Raw genomic sequence first — 19387 nt, 5'->3', positions numbered from 1 at the left:
TGATTGTTTATTTATTGATCGAAATGCTTAAGTACCCATCAGCCGAAATCTTTATTTTCGCATTGCAGATGGTAGGAATGGCAATTTACAGTTTCCTTGTTGTTGCCTTTTATACATTCCTTGGTCTCTTCCTTGGGAACAGAATTGCAGAAATCACAGTCACCACAATTTATTCGTTCGTGGTAATGTACCCAAACTGGTATATATTTGTTCTTTCTTTATCACCTTTACATCAAACCAACAGAAAAATTCATGGCTCTGTTTTCAGGCACTTTCAGTTATGTTATTATCTATTAGGTGCACTGCCATCGATCCGACCGATAAAACCAGCTTTAAAAAGAAGAAAAAAGCTAAATCAAATGGGCTTCAAAAGTTTAATTATTGGTTTATCATGAGTCAAATAGTTGTGAGGTTTTTTAGAAGGCTGGAGAGGAAGATTCTCAGGACTTTTATAAGGAGAAAGTACCTGGATCCATTGAAGACCAGTGCTCAAATGGAGCCATTGCTCCCATTTCCCCTCGTCCTGAAGGATGATTCAGTTGCCCCTGATCTTAAAGATGACGACATCTCTTATTGCTCACTCTGTGATTTTGAGGTGGGGCAGACCATTAATTTGCACTAACTGTATTCTGTTGTGGTCAAGAATCATATCAAAGTGTTTGAATTGAAAGATAATTAGAAGAGAAATGCGTATGTGGATCATAGTATGAAACATGATTTTGTCTTGGTGTTACCGAGTGCAATATACTTGTCTCAGGTGAAGAAGCATAGCAAGCATTGTAGGACCTGCAACCGTTGTGTTGAAGGGTTTGACCACCATTGCAGGGTAAGAAACTGGGAATTTTTCTTTAATATAATATTGATCGTCTCCTGCCTTCTATTTCTCATAACTTTCTTTGTGAAATTTGCCTGCAAAAACATACATGAACTAGTTTGCGTTTTGTGGTCCAGTGGTTAAACAATTGCGTTGGCAAAAGGAACTACACAACATTCATTCTTCTAATGTTATTTGTGTTGCTAATGGTCAGTTGCTTTATACCTTTCTGTTGTTAGAGATCATATAACTGTGTTCCTGGAAGGGATTTCAACTCTCAGTTTCTATGTTTGCTTACTTTTTCCTTAAAAAATTGTTCTCGCTACAGTTAATCATAGAAGGAGGAACTGCAATTGCTATATTCATTAGGTGCTTTGCAGATAAGAAAGGGATAGAGAGGGAGTTACAGAGGAAGCTATATGTAGAGTTCCCAATAGGGGTTCTTGCAACAATATCGGTAACAGACAGTTAAATTCTATCCTGTTACATTTGGAAGAAAAAATCTGTTGCTAATTGTTTCAACATGACACAAATGCTACAGGGTTTGTTGGTTTTAATGACAGCTTATAGTTCAGCAGCCATGGGACAACTTTTCCTCTTTCATGTAGTTCTCATACGCAAGGTAATTATAATTAGGCATTTCACTGTAAAGTTATGCTAATAGTTTCCCTTCCCCCAAGTCCTGATTATTTGTTCCCGCAGGGAATGAGAACATATGACTATATCCTGGCTATGAAAGAGGATCACCAATCAATGGAACTAGATCCATTTGATGATTCAGATTTATCTTCTGACTCTGATTTTGACTCACCCGAAAAGCCAACATTTGTTTCACGGTTTATTTGCAGAGGACATAGAGGAAATCAGGTATTTATCGCATGGACAATCTTAATTCTGCACTATAAGAAAAGATAAGCACATATCATAATGGCTCATCTATTTTCAGAACCCAACAAGGCTGTCCATTAGGATTGATAGGGATCCTGAGCCTTCCACCATAAACAAGAAACAAGGATTCTATGTAAGTATCAATCCATGGAAGCTGATAAAGCTGAGCAAAGAGAAAGCTCTGCTAGCAGCTGAGAAGGCCAGAGAAAGACTTGTTAAGCAGAAGCCAATGGTGCAACAAGATTCATTAAAACCACTGCCCTTGGAGACAAAACGTGGACCTTTGATGAACTCAGACAAGAATATGACAAATGTGGGATCAGGCTCAACACCTCTTATTTCCAAAGGGAGGGCCCCGGGATCACCAGGAAGGTTTTCGAGTCCAAGACGACGATTTTCAGGCTCTCCAGCCATGTTTTCTGGCATTGTTCCATCGCCAAAACAGAAGTACAGAAGTAGTTTTGACTTGAAGTTGACAGAGGTTTCCAAGGAACTTGAAACCTACATTTCAAGGCAGGTTTTATGTTCTGTTATTAAAAAGGATGCATGTGAGGCATCTCCCAGATAAATATTATGCTTGATTTTTTTTAATTCTCAACCTTTGAGAAAAATTCATTGATCGATTTGAGTGTGTAAGGCCAAGTTTCTTTTTAGTCAAATTTAAACCAACACTTGTATGTTTGCCATTTTCTATTGATTTACAAAAGTACTTAGAAATTCAAACTCCTCACAGTGGAGTTGAGAGATATTGTGGGGCACGGTGTGGGGTGGACATTATTCTGTTTACATCAAAATTCAAATCGAACCAACAATTTAGTATTTTCGATTAAGTAGTATTAATTCAATTTGACTCGAATTTTCAGAATTTGTTTGTTTTTGCATCATGTACCTGGATGTTACGGAACGTAGTATTTTAAAGGAAACTTGATACATAAAGGGTACTGAAAGGACATCAGTGCTATTGTTTTCTCAGCATAATAAAGCCAGAGATGATCCCCTCTCAATCCGTCCCTATTCCAGGAATGCCATTTTAGCGTCGTGAGTTCACACAAAAGTGGAATTAGAATTGTTCAAAAAGAAAGAAAAAAGATAACTCGGAACACTCAATAAATGAAACAAATAAAACAATTATTGGAGACACAGAGAATTGAAGATATAAACTCATTCTATTTGAACTTTTATTTTCTGATAAATCACTCAATTATTTGTTTCTGCACACAAAGTCACAGGAAAAATCATTCCTCAATACTCTTTCACAAGTCAACAACAAATCAGCAACTTGACTCAATTCTATGTGTCAGGCAATCATTTTTCTCTGCATGGCAATGAGCAAAATGGCAAGAATCAAATTTGAACTTAATTGACCATTCGCAATCGAAGGTGAATAGACCACCAAACAAATACTAAGCTTCCATGAATTTACCAAGACAGAAACCAACTACCGCTGTTTTGATTACTTGAATTCAGAAAATGGCTTGATAGATGGTAACAATCAGAGTAATAATAAGGGGAGATACTCTCCCTGAGGGGCTCACAAGTTTCTGGGGAAACTGAGTCAGAATATCCTTGGATATATGAACAGTTCCAGGGAGACTTGGAGGTTACGTTAAGGGTAATGTTCGATAGGCAGATGTTCAGAAAACTGTCTGCTTCTATACCATCTAGGATGCCTGCATACTCAATGTTATCTCCTGTGATGTCTTCAATGGTTATCCTTTCTACGATTGGAAGAGCTTCTGGATCATAATGTTCATCTGGGTGTTCCCCATAACGACCAGTGAACCTTATAGCTATTTTCACATCAGTCAAGGTTATATTTGATATATAGATATTTCTCACATAGCCACCCCTTCCTGGAGAAGTCTTTATCCTGATACCTGTACTTGAATTATAAAACTGGATATTTTCAGCACGAACTTCAGATACACCTCCAGACATCTCACTTCCAATTGCAATCCCTGCACTTGTTCGAGTTTGTCCAACAAGCCGGCGAATAGTAATGTTTCTGCAAGGACGAGCATATGATATGCCATACTCATCCCACCCACTTTTGATCGCAATTATATCATCACCAGTACTAATGTAACAGTCCTCAATGCACACATCATCAGAAGAATCTGATTGCATTTAAATGAATAGGTAAGAACCCTAATGAAGCATTTGAAGCAAGTAATTGAAAATGGTTGAGCAAGGCAGTGTTGAAATTGCTGTTTAGCGGAGAAAATATTTCTTGCCCTAAAATTAAAGCCAGAACAGGTTCCAAGACAACGACAGCTAGAAAGCTGGGAATCCAATTAGCAAAAACTTATTGCTCTAGTTACCACATGGGAAGAACTACAACTTTTCTGTTATAGAATTTGCTTCTCAAACTATGGTACTCGTCATTTATACATTAAATTGGAATAACTTCCAGCCTACCAGAGAAAGTTTACCTGGATCAATCCCATCTGTGTTCGGTGAATCAAGAGGAGCACGGATCGTAACATTTTGGACAATAACTTGGCTGTTCATCCAGAAAAACAATCTCAACTCTCCCCCTAATTCATGAAAGTTTCACTTTTGCAAAGTTTTATATGTCAATTTAAAAACTTCAAGTACGACAAACAGGGGAGAGATGCATTATAGTCCATTTGGAGGGACAAACCTGCAGTAAACAGGGTGGATTGTCCAGAATGGTGAATTTATGAAGGTCAGGTTTGAGATAACTATCCCAGTTGAGTTCATTAACTCAACCAGATGAGGCCGGGTATAGTTCAGGGTTTTGGTTTGGAACCAATTCCACCAGATGCTGCCTTGACCATCAATAGTTCCATTATCCCCTGCACAGAGAAACCAGTGATATTATGAAAGCAAACAAAACAAACGTGGTATTTAGTCCTTCATTGACATCACCAACCTGTTATAACAACATCTGTCAAATTGCAGCCATAAATGAGGCTTCGATGCCTCCTACCAGGCAACTCCCTTCCTCGCCCATATGATGGTAGAGGATCAACAACTGGCCAATCATCAGAGTTCTGGAATTGGCAGGTCAAGTTTTTTTTTTTTTAAATATCATGAGCCAAAATATCATAACTATCACTTTTCAGTTGGACTAGGGGCTCAACTTGCACCAGTGGATATCAATGAGGCACCGACTATCACAGATTCACTGTCATTCTTGCATTAATTGGCATATCAACTCAATGGGTATTAAGTTATTATATTTCAATTAAACACAACTTCCCTGTAATTCACATTAATTACATGTCTTATCTTAACAGTAGCTTCTTAGAATCCCTTACATACTTCCTACTTTAGATCAACTAAAAACGGGTCAGTCATAAAACAGACTGCAGATAACTGGCAATGAGTGTAAGCTATTTTGTACGCATATATCCTGTGGCATGGAAGTGAAAACTTACAGTTGATCCAAGAATCATTGCATCCTTATCTAACCACAATGTCAGATGACTGATGAGATCGAAGCTGCCTGTCAACCACTGGCCAGCTGGGACAAACAGCTTGGCGCCTCCCTTATCAGCAAATGAGTTGAGATAGAAAATAGCATTCTGAAATGCTTTGGTGTTAAGAGTGACCCCATCTCCAACTGCACCAAATTCAGTAATAGTGACACTGTGAGGCCGAATAGCTGCAGAGTTAGCCCGTTTGCAATATGAACTGCCCTTGATAAGCCATGGAACGTCACTGAAGAGTGCAAGTACCAGAAGCACATCCACTAGCTGAAAGGTAAAAGAGAAGGGGGAGAAAAAGTCATAACCTACTAACATAAATATGAGATCTGACTGAGGGGTTTCATTCATTTTTTCCTTTTACCCATTTTCCCTATTAATTCTGTTGATCAATGATGACTACCTATACACTCCAGATATTGGGCAATTTTGATAACCTTGATCATCTTATAAACTGAGAAGCTAGCCAAAGAATAGAATTCAGAGAGAGGCAACTCAAGCAAAACAGTAGTATAAAATCAAAATAGGTAAAGATTCTGAAATGTGCGGTTTATGCGTTTAAGAAGAAATGGATGTATATGTCATCAAAGATTTGATGACATATACCGCATTGATGGGCAGAAAAGCTAACCAGTTGAGCTAAATTTTGCCTAAAAAGTAGAAAGACAATACTCAAAAGCCACTATTATTTTATATGTGCTCAATCAGATCCCAACAAATTTCTTTATATTTTCCCGGCACATGTTCTGTTATCTGTGGCTGAATTAAGCTGATTAAGGGGTCTGCTATACATTTTCGTGTCTCTAGATAGAAAAATGCGAATGATAACGATAAAACAAGAACAAGAAGAAAAAAAAAATAAAGAGTGATCAAGAAACTCACGGTGAAAGATCTCCTCATATGACTGAAATCTGCTGTTTCCCTTAAGAGCCCAAGTACCAAAAGAAAGCAGCTTAAGTTTTCTGCTTTCTTGGGAGATAACAACAGGCACCAACAAATTCCCTCAAAATAAGAAAGGAAAAACCGTGATAAGGATGGGCAGGGATCTTGATCACCAAGATCTCCCCTAAGCAATACTGCAAGATAGTGAGTCTGTGAGTGTGATTAGTGACTAGATATTCAGATAAACTACCAATACCACCCAAAGAAGAAAAATCATTGACAGTGACCGTTTCTGCCAGCCAAAAATCAAGCAGTAGGTCCCCCTTGTTCCTTCACCTGCTCCTCCATTACTCCTCTTTCTCTCTTTCTTGTTTCTTCTTCAAGATTACACCAAGGAGCCAAAAACCTGGACACCCAAAAAGGCAAAAAGAGAGGAAAAACACTCGATGATATCGAATTTAGGTTGGTGTAGTGTTGTTTTGAGAGGTATAATAGAGAGAGAGAGAGAGAGTAATAGAGACTGCAGAGATTAAGTTTGCATGGCAAATGAGATGTCTCTCTCGAGTCCCCTCTGACAATTTCAACATTTCACTTAAACCTTTGTGAACTCCGTCTCACAACATGCATCCCTCATTAAATCATTTCTTTCTTTTTTTTTTTCATTTACGAGTTTTTTAATTAATAATATTATTATTAATGTTGTACAATAATTTTTTTTGAAAGTAATGTTGTTTAATTAAATTAAAAATAATATTTTAGAAATAAAAAATATAGACAAAATATTAATTATCATAGTAATTTAAAATTAACGTACTTTTTTTTTGTATAACGGTTAAAGTTTTTGCTTTCTTTAATTGCCTTTGACCTTTGACCAATTCTTCTCCTTCTTCTTCCAACAACAAAGTGTTGCTCTTGAATTAATGGATAAAAAAAAAAAAATTAACTTCACCACTTGAAAAAGTGAAAACCCTTTCTTGCCCTTGGAAGCTGGATGGGATCACTTTAACTCCATTCAATGGTTATTTACTTATTTTGTTAAAAAAAATAATTAAATATATAAAGACAAAGTAAAAAAGTAATTAAAACAGTAATCAGAAAAGCAACAATTAAGGACAAAGTAATTAAAACAGAACAGGATTACAACCTTAAACCAGACAGCATCAGAGGAAAGGAATGCGGGAAGAGAAACAAAGGCATTCATGGCTTTGCATTTCAATTACCAAAATACCCCCCCAAGTACAGAAGTAGCTCCCCAAGTCCATATATTCCAGTAAAAAAAAAAAAAGAAAAGAAAAGAAATTAAAGCATATCCCATTCAATAAATAATAATAATAATTAAAAGGGTTTAGGGTATCCAATGCTCAATTAACAAAACACAAGTGGCAATGGTGTAAAGGTCCGTCAACATTACATGGTCTGCATGCATCTCACCAACTTTCTTTTACATTTGTCCATACTTGCTTCCACCAATAAATCTTTCGCAGATCTGCACTCATCTCATCTGTCTCATAAATAATGCATTTGTTCAGCCTTATATATATATATATAAAAAAAAAACATATGATTCTTTTTAATTTTTAATTATTAATAATAATTTAAATATGAACATGTATTTAATTATTCACTAATTCCTAAATATTGCGTTTGTTGTTGTTTATAAAGCAAGCATGACATGTTACCTTTCACAGTTAAACCTAATACAATTAATTGTTGCTATTGTCATAACTCGTACATGCATAATCATACGTAACTAATTATGGACTTTGATTAAAACTCCCTTATAAGGAAATTAACTGTACACCTTTTTTCTAACGAAATTATAATTAAATTATGATTTTTGGTAATTTATTACAAAACGAACCTCATTGAGTATACACGCCAACTTAATTAAACACTCTCATAGGCAAAGCTAAAAAAAATGTGGATGGCCTCATAAATATACTAATATATATATATATATATATATATATATGACTAAATTTTAAATGAACAAAATGGGTTAAAAATACAGATTATTGGAAGCAACACATAGGCTATTTGTTTCGTGTAGAGGACTGTGGTGTACGCAAAGGTCAATTCAAAAATAAAATGGACCACTCCACACCACACTGCACTACACCAACCAGCCAACCCATTTGTTTTTTGGCATATTAATTGTCATAATAACGAACAACAATATGAAGTAGAAGCACCACCATCTCGTGTTGTAAAGACTAAACTGAGAACTTGCAAATGGCTTCTTATAAGTTATACATCTTAACTACCATTAAATAAATACTTATATATATACACATGGCCTGTCTCTTGGATTTTATGGTATTTTTTTCTTAGCGTAAAAGTCTATTAAAATATAGTAACCCATCTAATCAAAGATTCTCCAAGTACCAAAATATAGGAACCCATCTTATTATAGCTACACTAAATGTATACCACATAAAAGAGAGAGAGAGAGAGAGAGAGAGAGAGAGAGAGAGAGAGAGAGTTAAATATAAACATTTATATGGGTGAATGAATTTTCAGTTCATATATAAGGTTGTGTAATAATTTTTCACAACAGAAAGAAAATCAAGAATTCAATTCGTTAAAATTAAGAGAGGTGTTATGATAAGATTTTAGTATTTAATTTTAGGTTAATGCTATTTTTTTTTTCCAAAGGTGAATTTAGATTATATCACATTTAAATCTGATGTTATTGTTTCAATATATACAGGAACATCTTCTAATGAGGAACATTCCAAGTTTACACGTAAATCACTGAACATTGCAATTATTTTAACCTTTCAGTGAACAAATCTAAATTGTACCAAACGAGAATAAAAAAAAAAATGACTTACAGATTGGTCTCGTCCCAATGAATTGAAAAGCCTTGCAGGACGAGCCGGGACTAGGAGAAATTACACTGTGTCACTGTGATTCCATGTGCAAACAATAATAATTTCTCAGTTTCAAGAGAGCTTACATGCAGGTGGTGGACTAGTGACTTAAAATAATATTTTAGGAAAAGCCCACATTTGCACGACACTAGAGAGCTTGCATTCTCATCTTGTATATCCACTAGAAAGCCCAATACGACGAAATCACATTATAATTTCAGGTTTTTAATTAATATAATTTATGAAAATATTTAAAATTATAAAAATTTCATATTAGTTTTTTTTAGTTAATTCCTTTTTTTCTTTTTAAAGCATTAAAATAATATTTGTATGAAAAATCCACTCCTGTTTGGCATTATTTTTAAAAGAGTGAAATTATTTTTTTAAATAAAAATAACATTTTAAATGCTATTAAAAAAAATTATTTATTATTTTAATATTTTTATTATTAAAATATATTAAAATTTAATTTTAAATTATTTTTTAATACTCTTTGATTAATATATTTAAAAAAATAATTTTTTCAACAATTTCAACACTAAAATCAAATAAGACCACATATATATTCACACATTAGACAAAGCGTACAATGGTAGAAAAAACGTTTTGTGAAAGATTCAACAACAATACCCTTTTGAGAGAGAAGAATAGCCGATCTTTCTTTTTTTTTTTTTTAAGTCCAGTCGATCTCTCGAAACAACCGAGCTTCTTGTATCTCGAAGGCTTCCCCTGCCCTTCAGGGAAGGAGAAGATGATGGATCTTCCTTGCCTAGTTGTGGTCGAAGCCCTCCCCCACCTAGGTTGAGAGTAAATAATTGTTTTGGGTACTGTTTTCTTGTAAGTTGGGTCAATTGAAGAGGGCCTTCAAAGCAGACCTAATTATGTGGTTGTGGTATTTTGGGGTTTGTGTTTACGAAGACAGTTTGATTTCCAATGGCTGCCAATTGGTTTGTAACTAAAAGATAGCTTTGAGTGATGAGAGGGCTCACTTGCATTGGCTGTTCCGCATTTCCGGGTTTTGCTTCTACACTACGGTTGGGAAAGTCTTCCCGATGGCATCGAGTGCCAGAAAGCTCTGCAATAGCTGTGCTTTGAGTATGTCAAGGATGGTGGGAGACTAATGCTGCTTTGAGTTGCTGCACGATGATGGGCGACGTTGGGTTACTCCTTGCCATGTTAGCAATGTCTGTGAGCTTCGATCTTTGTTCATCTTATTTTGATATCAAGCCTCCTAGTGGTCGGCAACGTGTAGTTCTGAGTTAGAGCTCTCCTGTGATCTTAGTGTTTCTAGGTTGGGGAAAGTTCTGCTTTATTAGATGGATTTTAACTAGATTTTGGATTGAGTTTCTTTGAGCTTGTTATCAGTTCCACAATATGAGCCTCCTTTCTATCCTGTTATTTTTTTGGCTTTTAGCCTTTTAATGCAAGACGCACGTTAAAAATAAAATAAAATAAAATAAAATGGGCCCCGATATCTCAACGAAACGAACTGGGGAGAGAGAGCATTGTGAACAAAACTAACACTACCATTGTTTCCAGTTTCCGTAACAGGTCTCTAAACCGAGAAACCGCCGCCTCTTCCTCACCCTCACTCTCCACCTCCTTTCTCCTCGCAAACAATATTCCAACAGAGACTGCATTAGACCAATCATAGAATTTTTGAAACAAGACCAGCCACATTTGCACATGGCCGGAGCTTGAGGAGAATTTCAAGGGAAGGAAAAATCGCTACTCATCATCATCTCTCCAGTTCTTCCCTCCTCATTTTCAGCCTTCCAAACTAAGTTTTTAAGCAACCATTACATGCCTGTTGACATGTAGATTCTTCAACAGAGATTTCTTAGCAACTTAATTGGAGTTTCTATCCTTGGGTGATGAAAGGAATAAGTCGATCATTGAAGATGAAAAATGTACCAAATGTGACTAAACATCTATACTATTTAAAGTCTCATTTATAAAATTAAGATTTATCATCAATGACAGTATACAAATATAACCTCTTTATGGTAGCAAGGCACATTTTTGCACAACATTTCTAGAAAAACCAAAAAGTCAGGTACCAATTACAGCTTCGAAAAACAAAATTTAGAATGTCTCAATCATTTGACAAATTGAAAAACTTGGGGATAATTGTGAAGGGACCTTATCTAGTAACTTCTGCCCCAGTAGGTCCATTTCTTTGCAGGCTTTCCAGAGGCAAAGCATTTAGTACCTGTGATTGGGGGAAAAAAGTTTAAAAAAAAAAAAAAGTGGAAAATTCACAAGTTCGTATTCATTAAACCTATATCCCCTACAAGTGTACTATGCTCATCAATTGTTTTTCTTTTGGTTCACTTGTTGATAGAGATCTCAAGTTTTTAACCACTAACCACTAGGACCGCTCGGGGACAAACGTAAATTTGCATCCCTCTTGAAACAGATAACTGCATGCTAGCAGGCATACACGATTCTCTCCAAAACATTCTAGTCCTAATTTAAACTGTTGCTAGTTGCTACACAAAGTCCTCATGCCCAAAAATAATTTAAAATATCTATACTGTGAAGCCTTTTGTCTTTTAAACAATAAAACAACGCCATAAACATGGCAATGGAAATCTCAATAAGATGTCCAGCCAGTTTAGCAAGTTTCAAAAAGCAGTTATGATATAATTTAAGAAAATGATATTGATTCCCAATCAAATTAGATTGCAAAGTAAAGAAAGAATGATGATCCTAACACGAAACTGTGGGAATGGGATATTACCTTCAGGGAGTTCTGGCTGCTCAAATGGTGTACAAAGGCTCTTGGCTGCTCCCATCTCCCCTCTTGTTCGTTCTTTCACATCTTGCTCCACCTCCTGCAGAATTATTACAACACAGAGGACACCATCAATTCCAAGAACGGAAAAAAGAACATTGTTTGCTTATGTAATATATTATACAACTCAACTAAACTAAACTAAACTTTTATCCCAAAATTTTGAGGTCGGCTATGTGAATTCTTTCTCTCCACTCTAAACGATTTTGGGTTAACTCCTCGGAAATATGTAATGTTTCTAAGTTATGTTGTACTACTCTCTTCCAAGTCAGTTTAGGTCTACCCCTACTTTTCTTTCTATCCTCTAACCTAATATGGTTTACTTGTCTAACTGGAGCCTCTATATGTCTACGCTTCACATGACCAAACCACCTCAATTTCCCTTCTCTCAACTTATCCTCAATTGACACCACTCCTACCTTTTCTCTAATATTCTCATTAGAGACTTTATCTAGTCTAGTATGGCCACTCATCCACCTTAACATTCTCATCTCCGCAACTCTTATCTTAGACACATACGACTCCTTCAGTGCCCAACACTCACTACCATATAACATGGCCGGTCGTATGGCTGTACGGTAAAATTTTCCTTTCAACTTATTGAGAATTTTGCGATCACATAAAACTCCCGTGGCACGTCTCCACTTCAACCATCCAGCTTTAATCCTATGACTAACATCCTCCTCACATCCCCCATATACTTCAAGGATTAAGCCGAGATATTTAAAGTGATTACTTTGGAGCAGTATTACTCCATCCAAACTAACTCCTTCCCTAGCACCAGTTCGACCTTCACAACTTGCAATGCATGTATTCTGTCTTCGTTCTACTTAACTTAAAGCCTTTTGACTCTAGAGTGCTTCTCCAAAGCTCTAGTTTTCTATTGACTCCTTCTCGTGTCTAATCTATCAGAACTATATCATCCGCAAACATTAAGCATCAAGGGATACTCTTTTGTATATATTTCGTCAATTCATCTAAAACTAATATAAAAAGGTAAAGGTTTACAGCTGAACCTTGGTGTAACCCAACTGAAATAGGAAAATCTCGTGTCTAGGGGTAAGCATTCAGTTCGAACCAAATTAAATTATAAAAATCAAATTTTAAATTTTAAAAACCGAACCAAACCAAAATGGGTGAAAAATCGAATCAAACCGAACCGCTCTATTTCGATTCGGTTCGGTTTAAACCGATCGGTTTTGATTTTTGATTGATTTTTTAATTTAGACTTGATTTTCAAGTTATTTGGTCTAATTTTAACTTTGGTTTGAACCTAATAACCATTAATAAATGAAATTAAACAATTAATATATATATAATTAAATATAATTCATAAATTTCCCATAAAAATAAGTCAATTCAAAAATCAATTCAGTTCAATTTGGTTTGATTTAAATATATAAATTACTATTCGGTTCGGTTTAACCGATTTTTTTCTCTTCAAAACCGAACCAAACCAAAATAACCAAAATTTTTATAATGTAAAACTGAACCGAACCGAACCGATTGAATTTTAAAACCGAACCGATTGAACCGAATTAACTCGGTTCGGTTCGGTTTGAACCGAATTCTGCTCAGCCCTACTCGTGTCCCCTCCCACTGTGCGCACGCTTATGCAATATATTATATTGAAAAATTAATAATGATGATATCATACCTCCTCATCGCACCAAGGAGCTAAGATCATTTTCCTATGGCTAAGAGCCTCCTTGAATTCATCCCAAGTCTTTACAACTTGAATGCAAGCATCCCGCTTTTGCTTAGCAGCGTCAAACAAACTTTGATTAATGTCATCCAGTATACATTTTACTTGCTCAACCAGATTGACCCTGCTTATATCTTTTTTTGCTGCATTGTCACGACGAACAGCCCGTACCTGACAATAGATAGCACATCATCTTAGCTAACCATAAAAGAGAAAGCACCAAGTGCAATAATATCCAAAAATGCATCACACTTGGAAAAAAAAATAGAACGTAATACCTGATTATTTGCTAAGTCTTTTGGCCCAATTTCAATCCTTAAGGGAACACCTTTCATTTCCCAGTGAGAGTATTTCCAACCAGGTGAATAATTGTCCCTAAAATCAGCTTCCGCCCGAATGCCAGCCTTACATAAAGTATCCACAGTTTCAGTGCAGGCATCAAAGATTCCTTGAGTATCAGCATCTTTGTATGGCACTGGAACCACAATAACTTGAACAGATGCCACTTTAGGTGGCAGAACCAAGCCTTTGTCATCTCCATGAACCATCACCATCACCCCAATCTACATAAAATCATGAAAAATTAGACTAGTGTGATGGCAGATGTCAAAAGACAAAACAACAATCAAATTGAAGATAAATAAACAAAAATTAAATTAAAAAAGTATAAAGACACAATTTAATAACAAAGCCAGTCTAAAGTGCAAATGCATCTAAAGTCACAACACCCCAAACAAAATATAAGAACAGAACACCAATGTCATATTTTCATTACTAAAAAGCAATGCAAAACAATAGCAATTATACAACTCAAGATGACAAAATTCACAAAGTTTACCGTTCGAGTGCTATAGGCCCAAGAGTTCTGCCACACCATACCCTTCTCTCCCTTCTCATTTTCAAAGTTTATCTCAAACATTTTTGCAAAATTTTGTCCCAAACAGTGAGAAGTTGCACCTTGTATACCACGTCCAGTGTTGGGAATAAATGCCTGGCATACACAGACAAATTTGAAAGAATTTGATTCATGTAAATCATGCTAATCAATGCACATGAAACTTCAAACAAAGACAATATATCACTGTTTCTCTCTACATGATAAATGTTAAATACCTCAACACTAGTGGTGTAAAGTCCACCAGCAAATTTCTCCATCTCACTTTTCCTGCCTTTTATAACAGGAATAGCCAAGAATTCTTCATATATACGTCTATATAGTTCCAATATTTGAAGGACCTGATACATAACAGTTGAAAAATACCATGATGTCACTAAATTCTAACTATATTTCATGTCTATAAATTATCAGGAGAAGGCAAATATGTTCATGCAAAAAGAGCAAGTGGTGATACCAACAATTAGAAGCTGCATCCCAAAAATTAAATAATTCACTAGTTGGTCTATGAAATGATGAGTTCTTATAAATCTAACAGACTGCTCATGATCGTGTAATTTGTAAGCTATGCAAACAATTTATCAAAACATTGATCACAACTATAAGGACTGGAGTTGACTAATCATTTTCATACCTCCTCATCCGCTTCTGCCTTTGTCGCAAATGCAGTATGCCCTTCCTGCCAAAGGAACTCCCGGCTCCTACAAAATAGAAAAGCATTTCAGCATGGACACTAATCTGCAAACAGGGACATAAAAGTATCATGAAATTATTCTGCAAATAAGCAAATATGTTAGAAAAAAGCTAGCATGCACATCAAAACAAAAGGCTTGACCAAACAGTTTATCATAGGATTCAATTTATTATGTTGAGGCAACCACATTGTTCTTAACTCATACTACAGAACAAATAAAGAGGTTCCAGCAAAATTGAACAGAAAACAATATCACAAGCAAGAAAGTGAACGCTTGCATAACTAACAAAAAAGTATGCCCAGCTGCCCAGTATAGCTTTTACTGTACAAATTAAATAACTTCCTCAACACGTACAAGAAAAAAGAGAAAAAAAAAATAGAATCCAAAATTTTAAATATGACAAAATCCAAACAATGTACCTGATAAATGGAGTGGGATTGCTAAATTCCCAACGAACAACATTGCACCACTGGTTAAGTTTCAAAGGCAAGTCTCGGTGTCCCCTTATCCACTTAGAAAAGTAGGGGTACATAACTGTCTCACTGGTTGGACGAATAGCTACAGGAATTTCCAAGTCAGATTTCCCGGATTTTGTCACCCAAGCAACCTGAAAAATAAAATTGCATATGGTAAACACCCCTTTTCCCATTTTCTATTATTTAATTGCTTCCTAAAATAAACACTTGAGAGCATAACAGGGAATCAAAATTCTCTCTCTTAGCAACACTAATAGTAAATGACCAAGTATATTCGTGATTAAAAAAAAATAGCTCAAATACAACATATGCTTGACTTTATACCCCTAGGCCAGGGTTTTAAATAATGACCAAAGTTAGCCATCTTATATCAGAACTTGGGGAGAGTGATATGACATTTAATCGTTTACAAGATGAGGTTTTGATGTTACAATGAAACAGTGCCATATCGCCCATAACTGCTGTTATGCCCCATGACATGTGGAGAGTATGAGGATCACACTCTTATAACTCATGTCAAGAAACTTTTGTTCCCACTATCTTCCCTTCTCTCAGTCTTAGCTAGCTGACAACTCCCCCAACATCATGCTCACAGTTTTCTTGCTTCCATATCCTTCAACAACAATGAACTTGTTTGGGGTTGGGTTTCAAACTTGCTTTTTGAAAAAGCATCCTTCGAGATGCTGTTAGAAAAAGCAATTTGCAAAAATTGTTTAGCTGTTTTAGAGTTTTTATAACTAAAACTTGTCAAATGTAACTTAAAAAACAATGTTTAATGACCTTTGACTAACTTTTTAAGGTATTGCTTTTCTACGCAGCAACTCAAAATATCAATGCTAAACAAAACCTACTTTCCAACCAAGATTTTCGAGTGATCTTGATCTCATTTTTCAAGTACAAGGATTGCACAAACAAACATTAGCCAAAATAACGTAATTTCTGATTATCTCATGCACTTTTCTTTGACTATTAATTTTCTATTCAACTATAAATTTTCAGATCTACAAGATAATTATACTTTTCAAATTTACTTAAATAAATCATGGCCATGAAATGCTATCTTTTTTTGGAGGTAGCCACTAACTCTTTTGAGTATTTCATGTTTTATTGTTAAATAAAATGTACCTTCCAGAGATTTATTAAATTAATATATTTCACATTTAATTCATTATTGGTTTACCATTGACTTGAGTCATTCAACTATTCTTTGAAAAATTACACAAAACCAGCAGCTCATTCAGTCTGATATGGTCCAGTTCTGCAACATAATGACCAATTCCCATTCCCATTCTATTTAAAACCCCGCCTTAAATAGGCCCCAAAATAAGAATCATTGCCACAAACATCAATGCACATACCATATGCGTTAGTAATCTAGTAAAGAAATATCTTCTGTAAGTACACCCACATATATGGTCTATGAAAAGTTTATTTTTTCCTCTGCATATAATCAAAGTGGCTTATGAAAAAACAAAATTACTTCAAAATAAGGAAGCACCATAATGCAAGTCACTAAATAAATTCTGCTTCCCTTCATGAAGAATTCAGGTCTCACCTCTGGAGCAAAGCCCTCTACGTGGTCCTTCTCCTTTTCCAAGACACTAGATGAAACAAAAAGAGGGAAGTAGCAGTTCTTAATTTTCATTTTCTTGATTTCAGCATCAAAGAATGCCTGCAGATTGTCATCACTGAAAAACATTATGTGGATGCCAAATTTATATGTTCATAGACTGGAAGAACAAAGATTAGTTATGAAATAAGTAAAACTTTCATTAAACAAAGCAACTAATACTCTACAGACCACAAGAAAAACCAGGATAAGCTTCAAACAAATTAATAGACTCTTGTACTACTATTCAAGAAAATTTCAGCACAAGGAAAAGCACATATAGGCATCATAACAACAACGAACAGAGAACCTACATCAAAAATAAATAATAAGTGATTTAAGGGTCTAAACTTACTTGCATGATCTCCCAAATTGACATTGCCCACGGCCTCAAAATATAACATCCAGAAATGTCATAGTACTCAATCATCTCACCATTGACGACCACCTACACAGGCCAAAAAGGAAACAAATCGACAGTAAGAGTCCCAAAAGTAGAACAGAAACATATAATACATAAGCCCCATCCACTGTTTATCATCAATTTGTGTGTCAATGCTCTCTAGGTTTGGAAGAGTGGTGTTGTTCTCTTTTTTGGGGGGGAGGGGGATTTTGCCTTACCAGGATGGGACAATCATAGTATTTGGCTAGATGATTAATTTTACTTCAGTGTACAATCAAACAGAAAAACATTTATAAAAATTTTCCAAGGACATGCTCTTAAAATACTGCATTAGTGCATTGGATTGTGGAATAAAAAATTGCTCGAAGGAGATCTTTTACAAAACCTGTGCGAAATAGAACATTCTATCATACAGAATTTCCATATCTTAAGTTCCAAAAGAACTGTCCTTAAATGTAAACCTTGTTTCTTTTGTCTTTCACAAAGTTACATATGCGTTGTGTCCGTATCAATCAATCCTACCTGATCTCCCAAGCTATAATCAGAAAAATATACTCCTACACATAAAATTACCAACAGTTGAAGCATATAATTTTAAAATTTAAGAAATACCTCTGAATACCACTCTCCAAAGCTCTCTTCCTTCTTAAAGGAGAGTCCTAACCCAGTCTCTTTCTTCACCTCCTTCTTTTTACCCCCTGAAGAAGTCAACAACAGATCATTTATCATGTGCCAAAACATATACACTGTCAAACAAACAGATAATCTGTTATGGTAGCAAATACTCACCACCAGCCATTTCGCCGACTTAAATTGACCACAATACCTGGTGAATTATTAACCAAAAAAAAAAAATGTTAACAACAAGAAGCAGAACTCGCACATCACATACAACTGCAAGACCACACAAAAGATAAAGAAATGGACACCATGGCCAAATCTGAAGAACATCTCAAACAAACTAACAAAATTCGACATATAAAATTAACAAGTGCTCAAAATGATCATTCACTCACTAACTATAGCACACTGTGTTGGGAGTTAGATATACGAAATGAAGCACCAAAGACGAAAACGGCTAGAAAACTAGATGACGCATCAAAAGAGAGAAATTATTAGAGCTTAAAGACGAAGAAAACACTAGAAATGCAGTAAAAGTAGCATTAATCTGACACAAGCAAGGATTTCACAAGATTGCAACAATCGAAACAACAACAATGGATGCGAATCTAAAAAACTGTTAGATTTGACCAATAAAAACGAACCGCGATAAATCAAACATGTTAGAGATGCGCATTATATTCATGAAAAGGAAAAACACTAGTGTGAATGAGAGAGAGGAAAGCGTACCAGTCTGATTCGATTCTCAGGTGGCGTTCTCTTTCTCTTCTCTCTTAAAAGAGGGAAAAAGGGACGATAAGAGCTAAGGTTAACAGTAGAAGGAAGAAAGAGAGTGCTGTGCCTCTGTATATATAAAGCGCAAAACCCTAGTGCTTATTAGTGACGAGTTTGTTTTAATTTATTGCTATATGTATTCTATGCTTATTTAGTTTTCATTAAAAAATTATAGAAATAGGTTCAGAGTTTATTAAATATTATTTATTAAATTTTTAAAAAATATTTTATATATATATAATTTTTTTAATTAATAATATTTTTATAATTAATTACATTAAAAAACTATTTTATAAAAATTATTATAAATTTTAAATTTATAATAAATTATTTTATTTTTATAATAAAATAATTATATTTTATATGAATTCAGTAATCATAAAAGTCATATTGTTTTAATTTATTACTAATGGATCTGAAGGTCCATTTCGTGGGTCAACCCACCACGTTCATCTTTCGTTTCTGGTTCGATTGTCCTGTGCTGGTAATTTTGTTACAAAATG

General features: G+C 35.1%; 4 protein-coding genes across 4 annotated transcripts in view; 1 reads left to right on the top strand and 3 right to left on the bottom strand.

Annotated features, from left to right (window-relative positions):
- Positions 1 to 39, bottom strand: part of LOC110653397 (uncharacterized) — a 137022-nt gene extending 136983 nt beyond the window's left edge. Inside the window, exon 1 of the mRNA XM_021809007.2 lies at positions 36 to 39. Coding sequence (XP_021664699.2) covers positions 36 to 39 — 4 coding nt within the window. The remainder of the gene's footprint in view (positions 1 to 35) is intronic.
- A 23-nt stretch (positions 40 to 62) lies between these two features.
- Positions 63 to 2388, top strand: LOC110653385 (protein S-acyltransferase 18; the record flags this gene model as incomplete). Its single annotated transcript, XM_021808988.2, is given in 8 exon segments — positions 63 to 182; positions 269 to 595; positions 758 to 826; positions 952 to 1023; positions 1143 to 1271; positions 1356 to 1436; positions 1517 to 1681; positions 1761 to 2388. Coding segments are annotated over 8 exon segments (1473 nt in total), but the record flags the coding sequence as incomplete, so codon positions are not given.
- Positions 2389 to 2849: 461 nt separating this feature from the next.
- LOC110653386 (probable polygalacturonase) lies at positions 2850 to 6594 on the bottom strand. Its single transcript, XM_021808989.2, has 6 exons — positions 6037 to 6594; positions 5107 to 5424; positions 4599 to 4719; positions 4347 to 4521; positions 4135 to 4205; positions 2850 to 3819 (listed from the first exon to the last, which is right to left on the bottom strand). Exons 1-6 carry the CDS (start codon positions 6052 to 6054, stop codon positions 3122 to 3124), a joined length of 1401 nt encoding a protein of 466 aa, XP_021664681.2. The 5' UTR covers positions 6055 to 6594; the 3' UTR covers positions 2850 to 3121.
- Positions 6595 to 10843: 4249 nt separating this feature from the next.
- On the bottom strand, positions 10844 to 19012 carry LOC110653387 (proline--tRNA ligase, cytoplasmic). Its single transcript, XM_021808991.2, has 13 exons — positions 18840 to 19012; positions 18279 to 18315; positions 18102 to 18187; positions 17442 to 17534; positions 17033 to 17149; positions 15421 to 15608; positions 14941 to 15007; positions 14525 to 14647; positions 14250 to 14402; positions 13690 to 13974; positions 13364 to 13582; positions 11653 to 11746; positions 10844 to 11121 (listed from the first exon to the last, which is right to left on the bottom strand). Exons 2-13 carry the CDS (start codon positions 18286 to 18288, stop codon positions 11057 to 11059), a joined length of 1500 nt encoding a protein of 499 aa, XP_021664683.2. The 5' UTR covers positions 18289 to 18315; positions 18840 to 19012; the 3' UTR covers positions 10844 to 11056.
- Positions 19013 to 19387: the final 375 nt, after the last annotated feature.

This window comes from Hevea brasiliensis, chromosome 9 (genome assembly GCF_030052815.1).
Source record: "Hevea brasiliensis isolate MT/VB/25A 57/8 chromosome 9, ASM3005281v1, whole genome shotgun sequence".
NCBI classification, from domain to species: domain Eukaryota; kingdom Viridiplantae; phylum Streptophyta; class Magnoliopsida; order Malpighiales; family Euphorbiaceae; genus Hevea; species Hevea brasiliensis.
The sequence above is the reverse complement of the archived record's forward strand: the minus strand, read 5'-3'. Positions and strand labels throughout refer to the sequence as shown.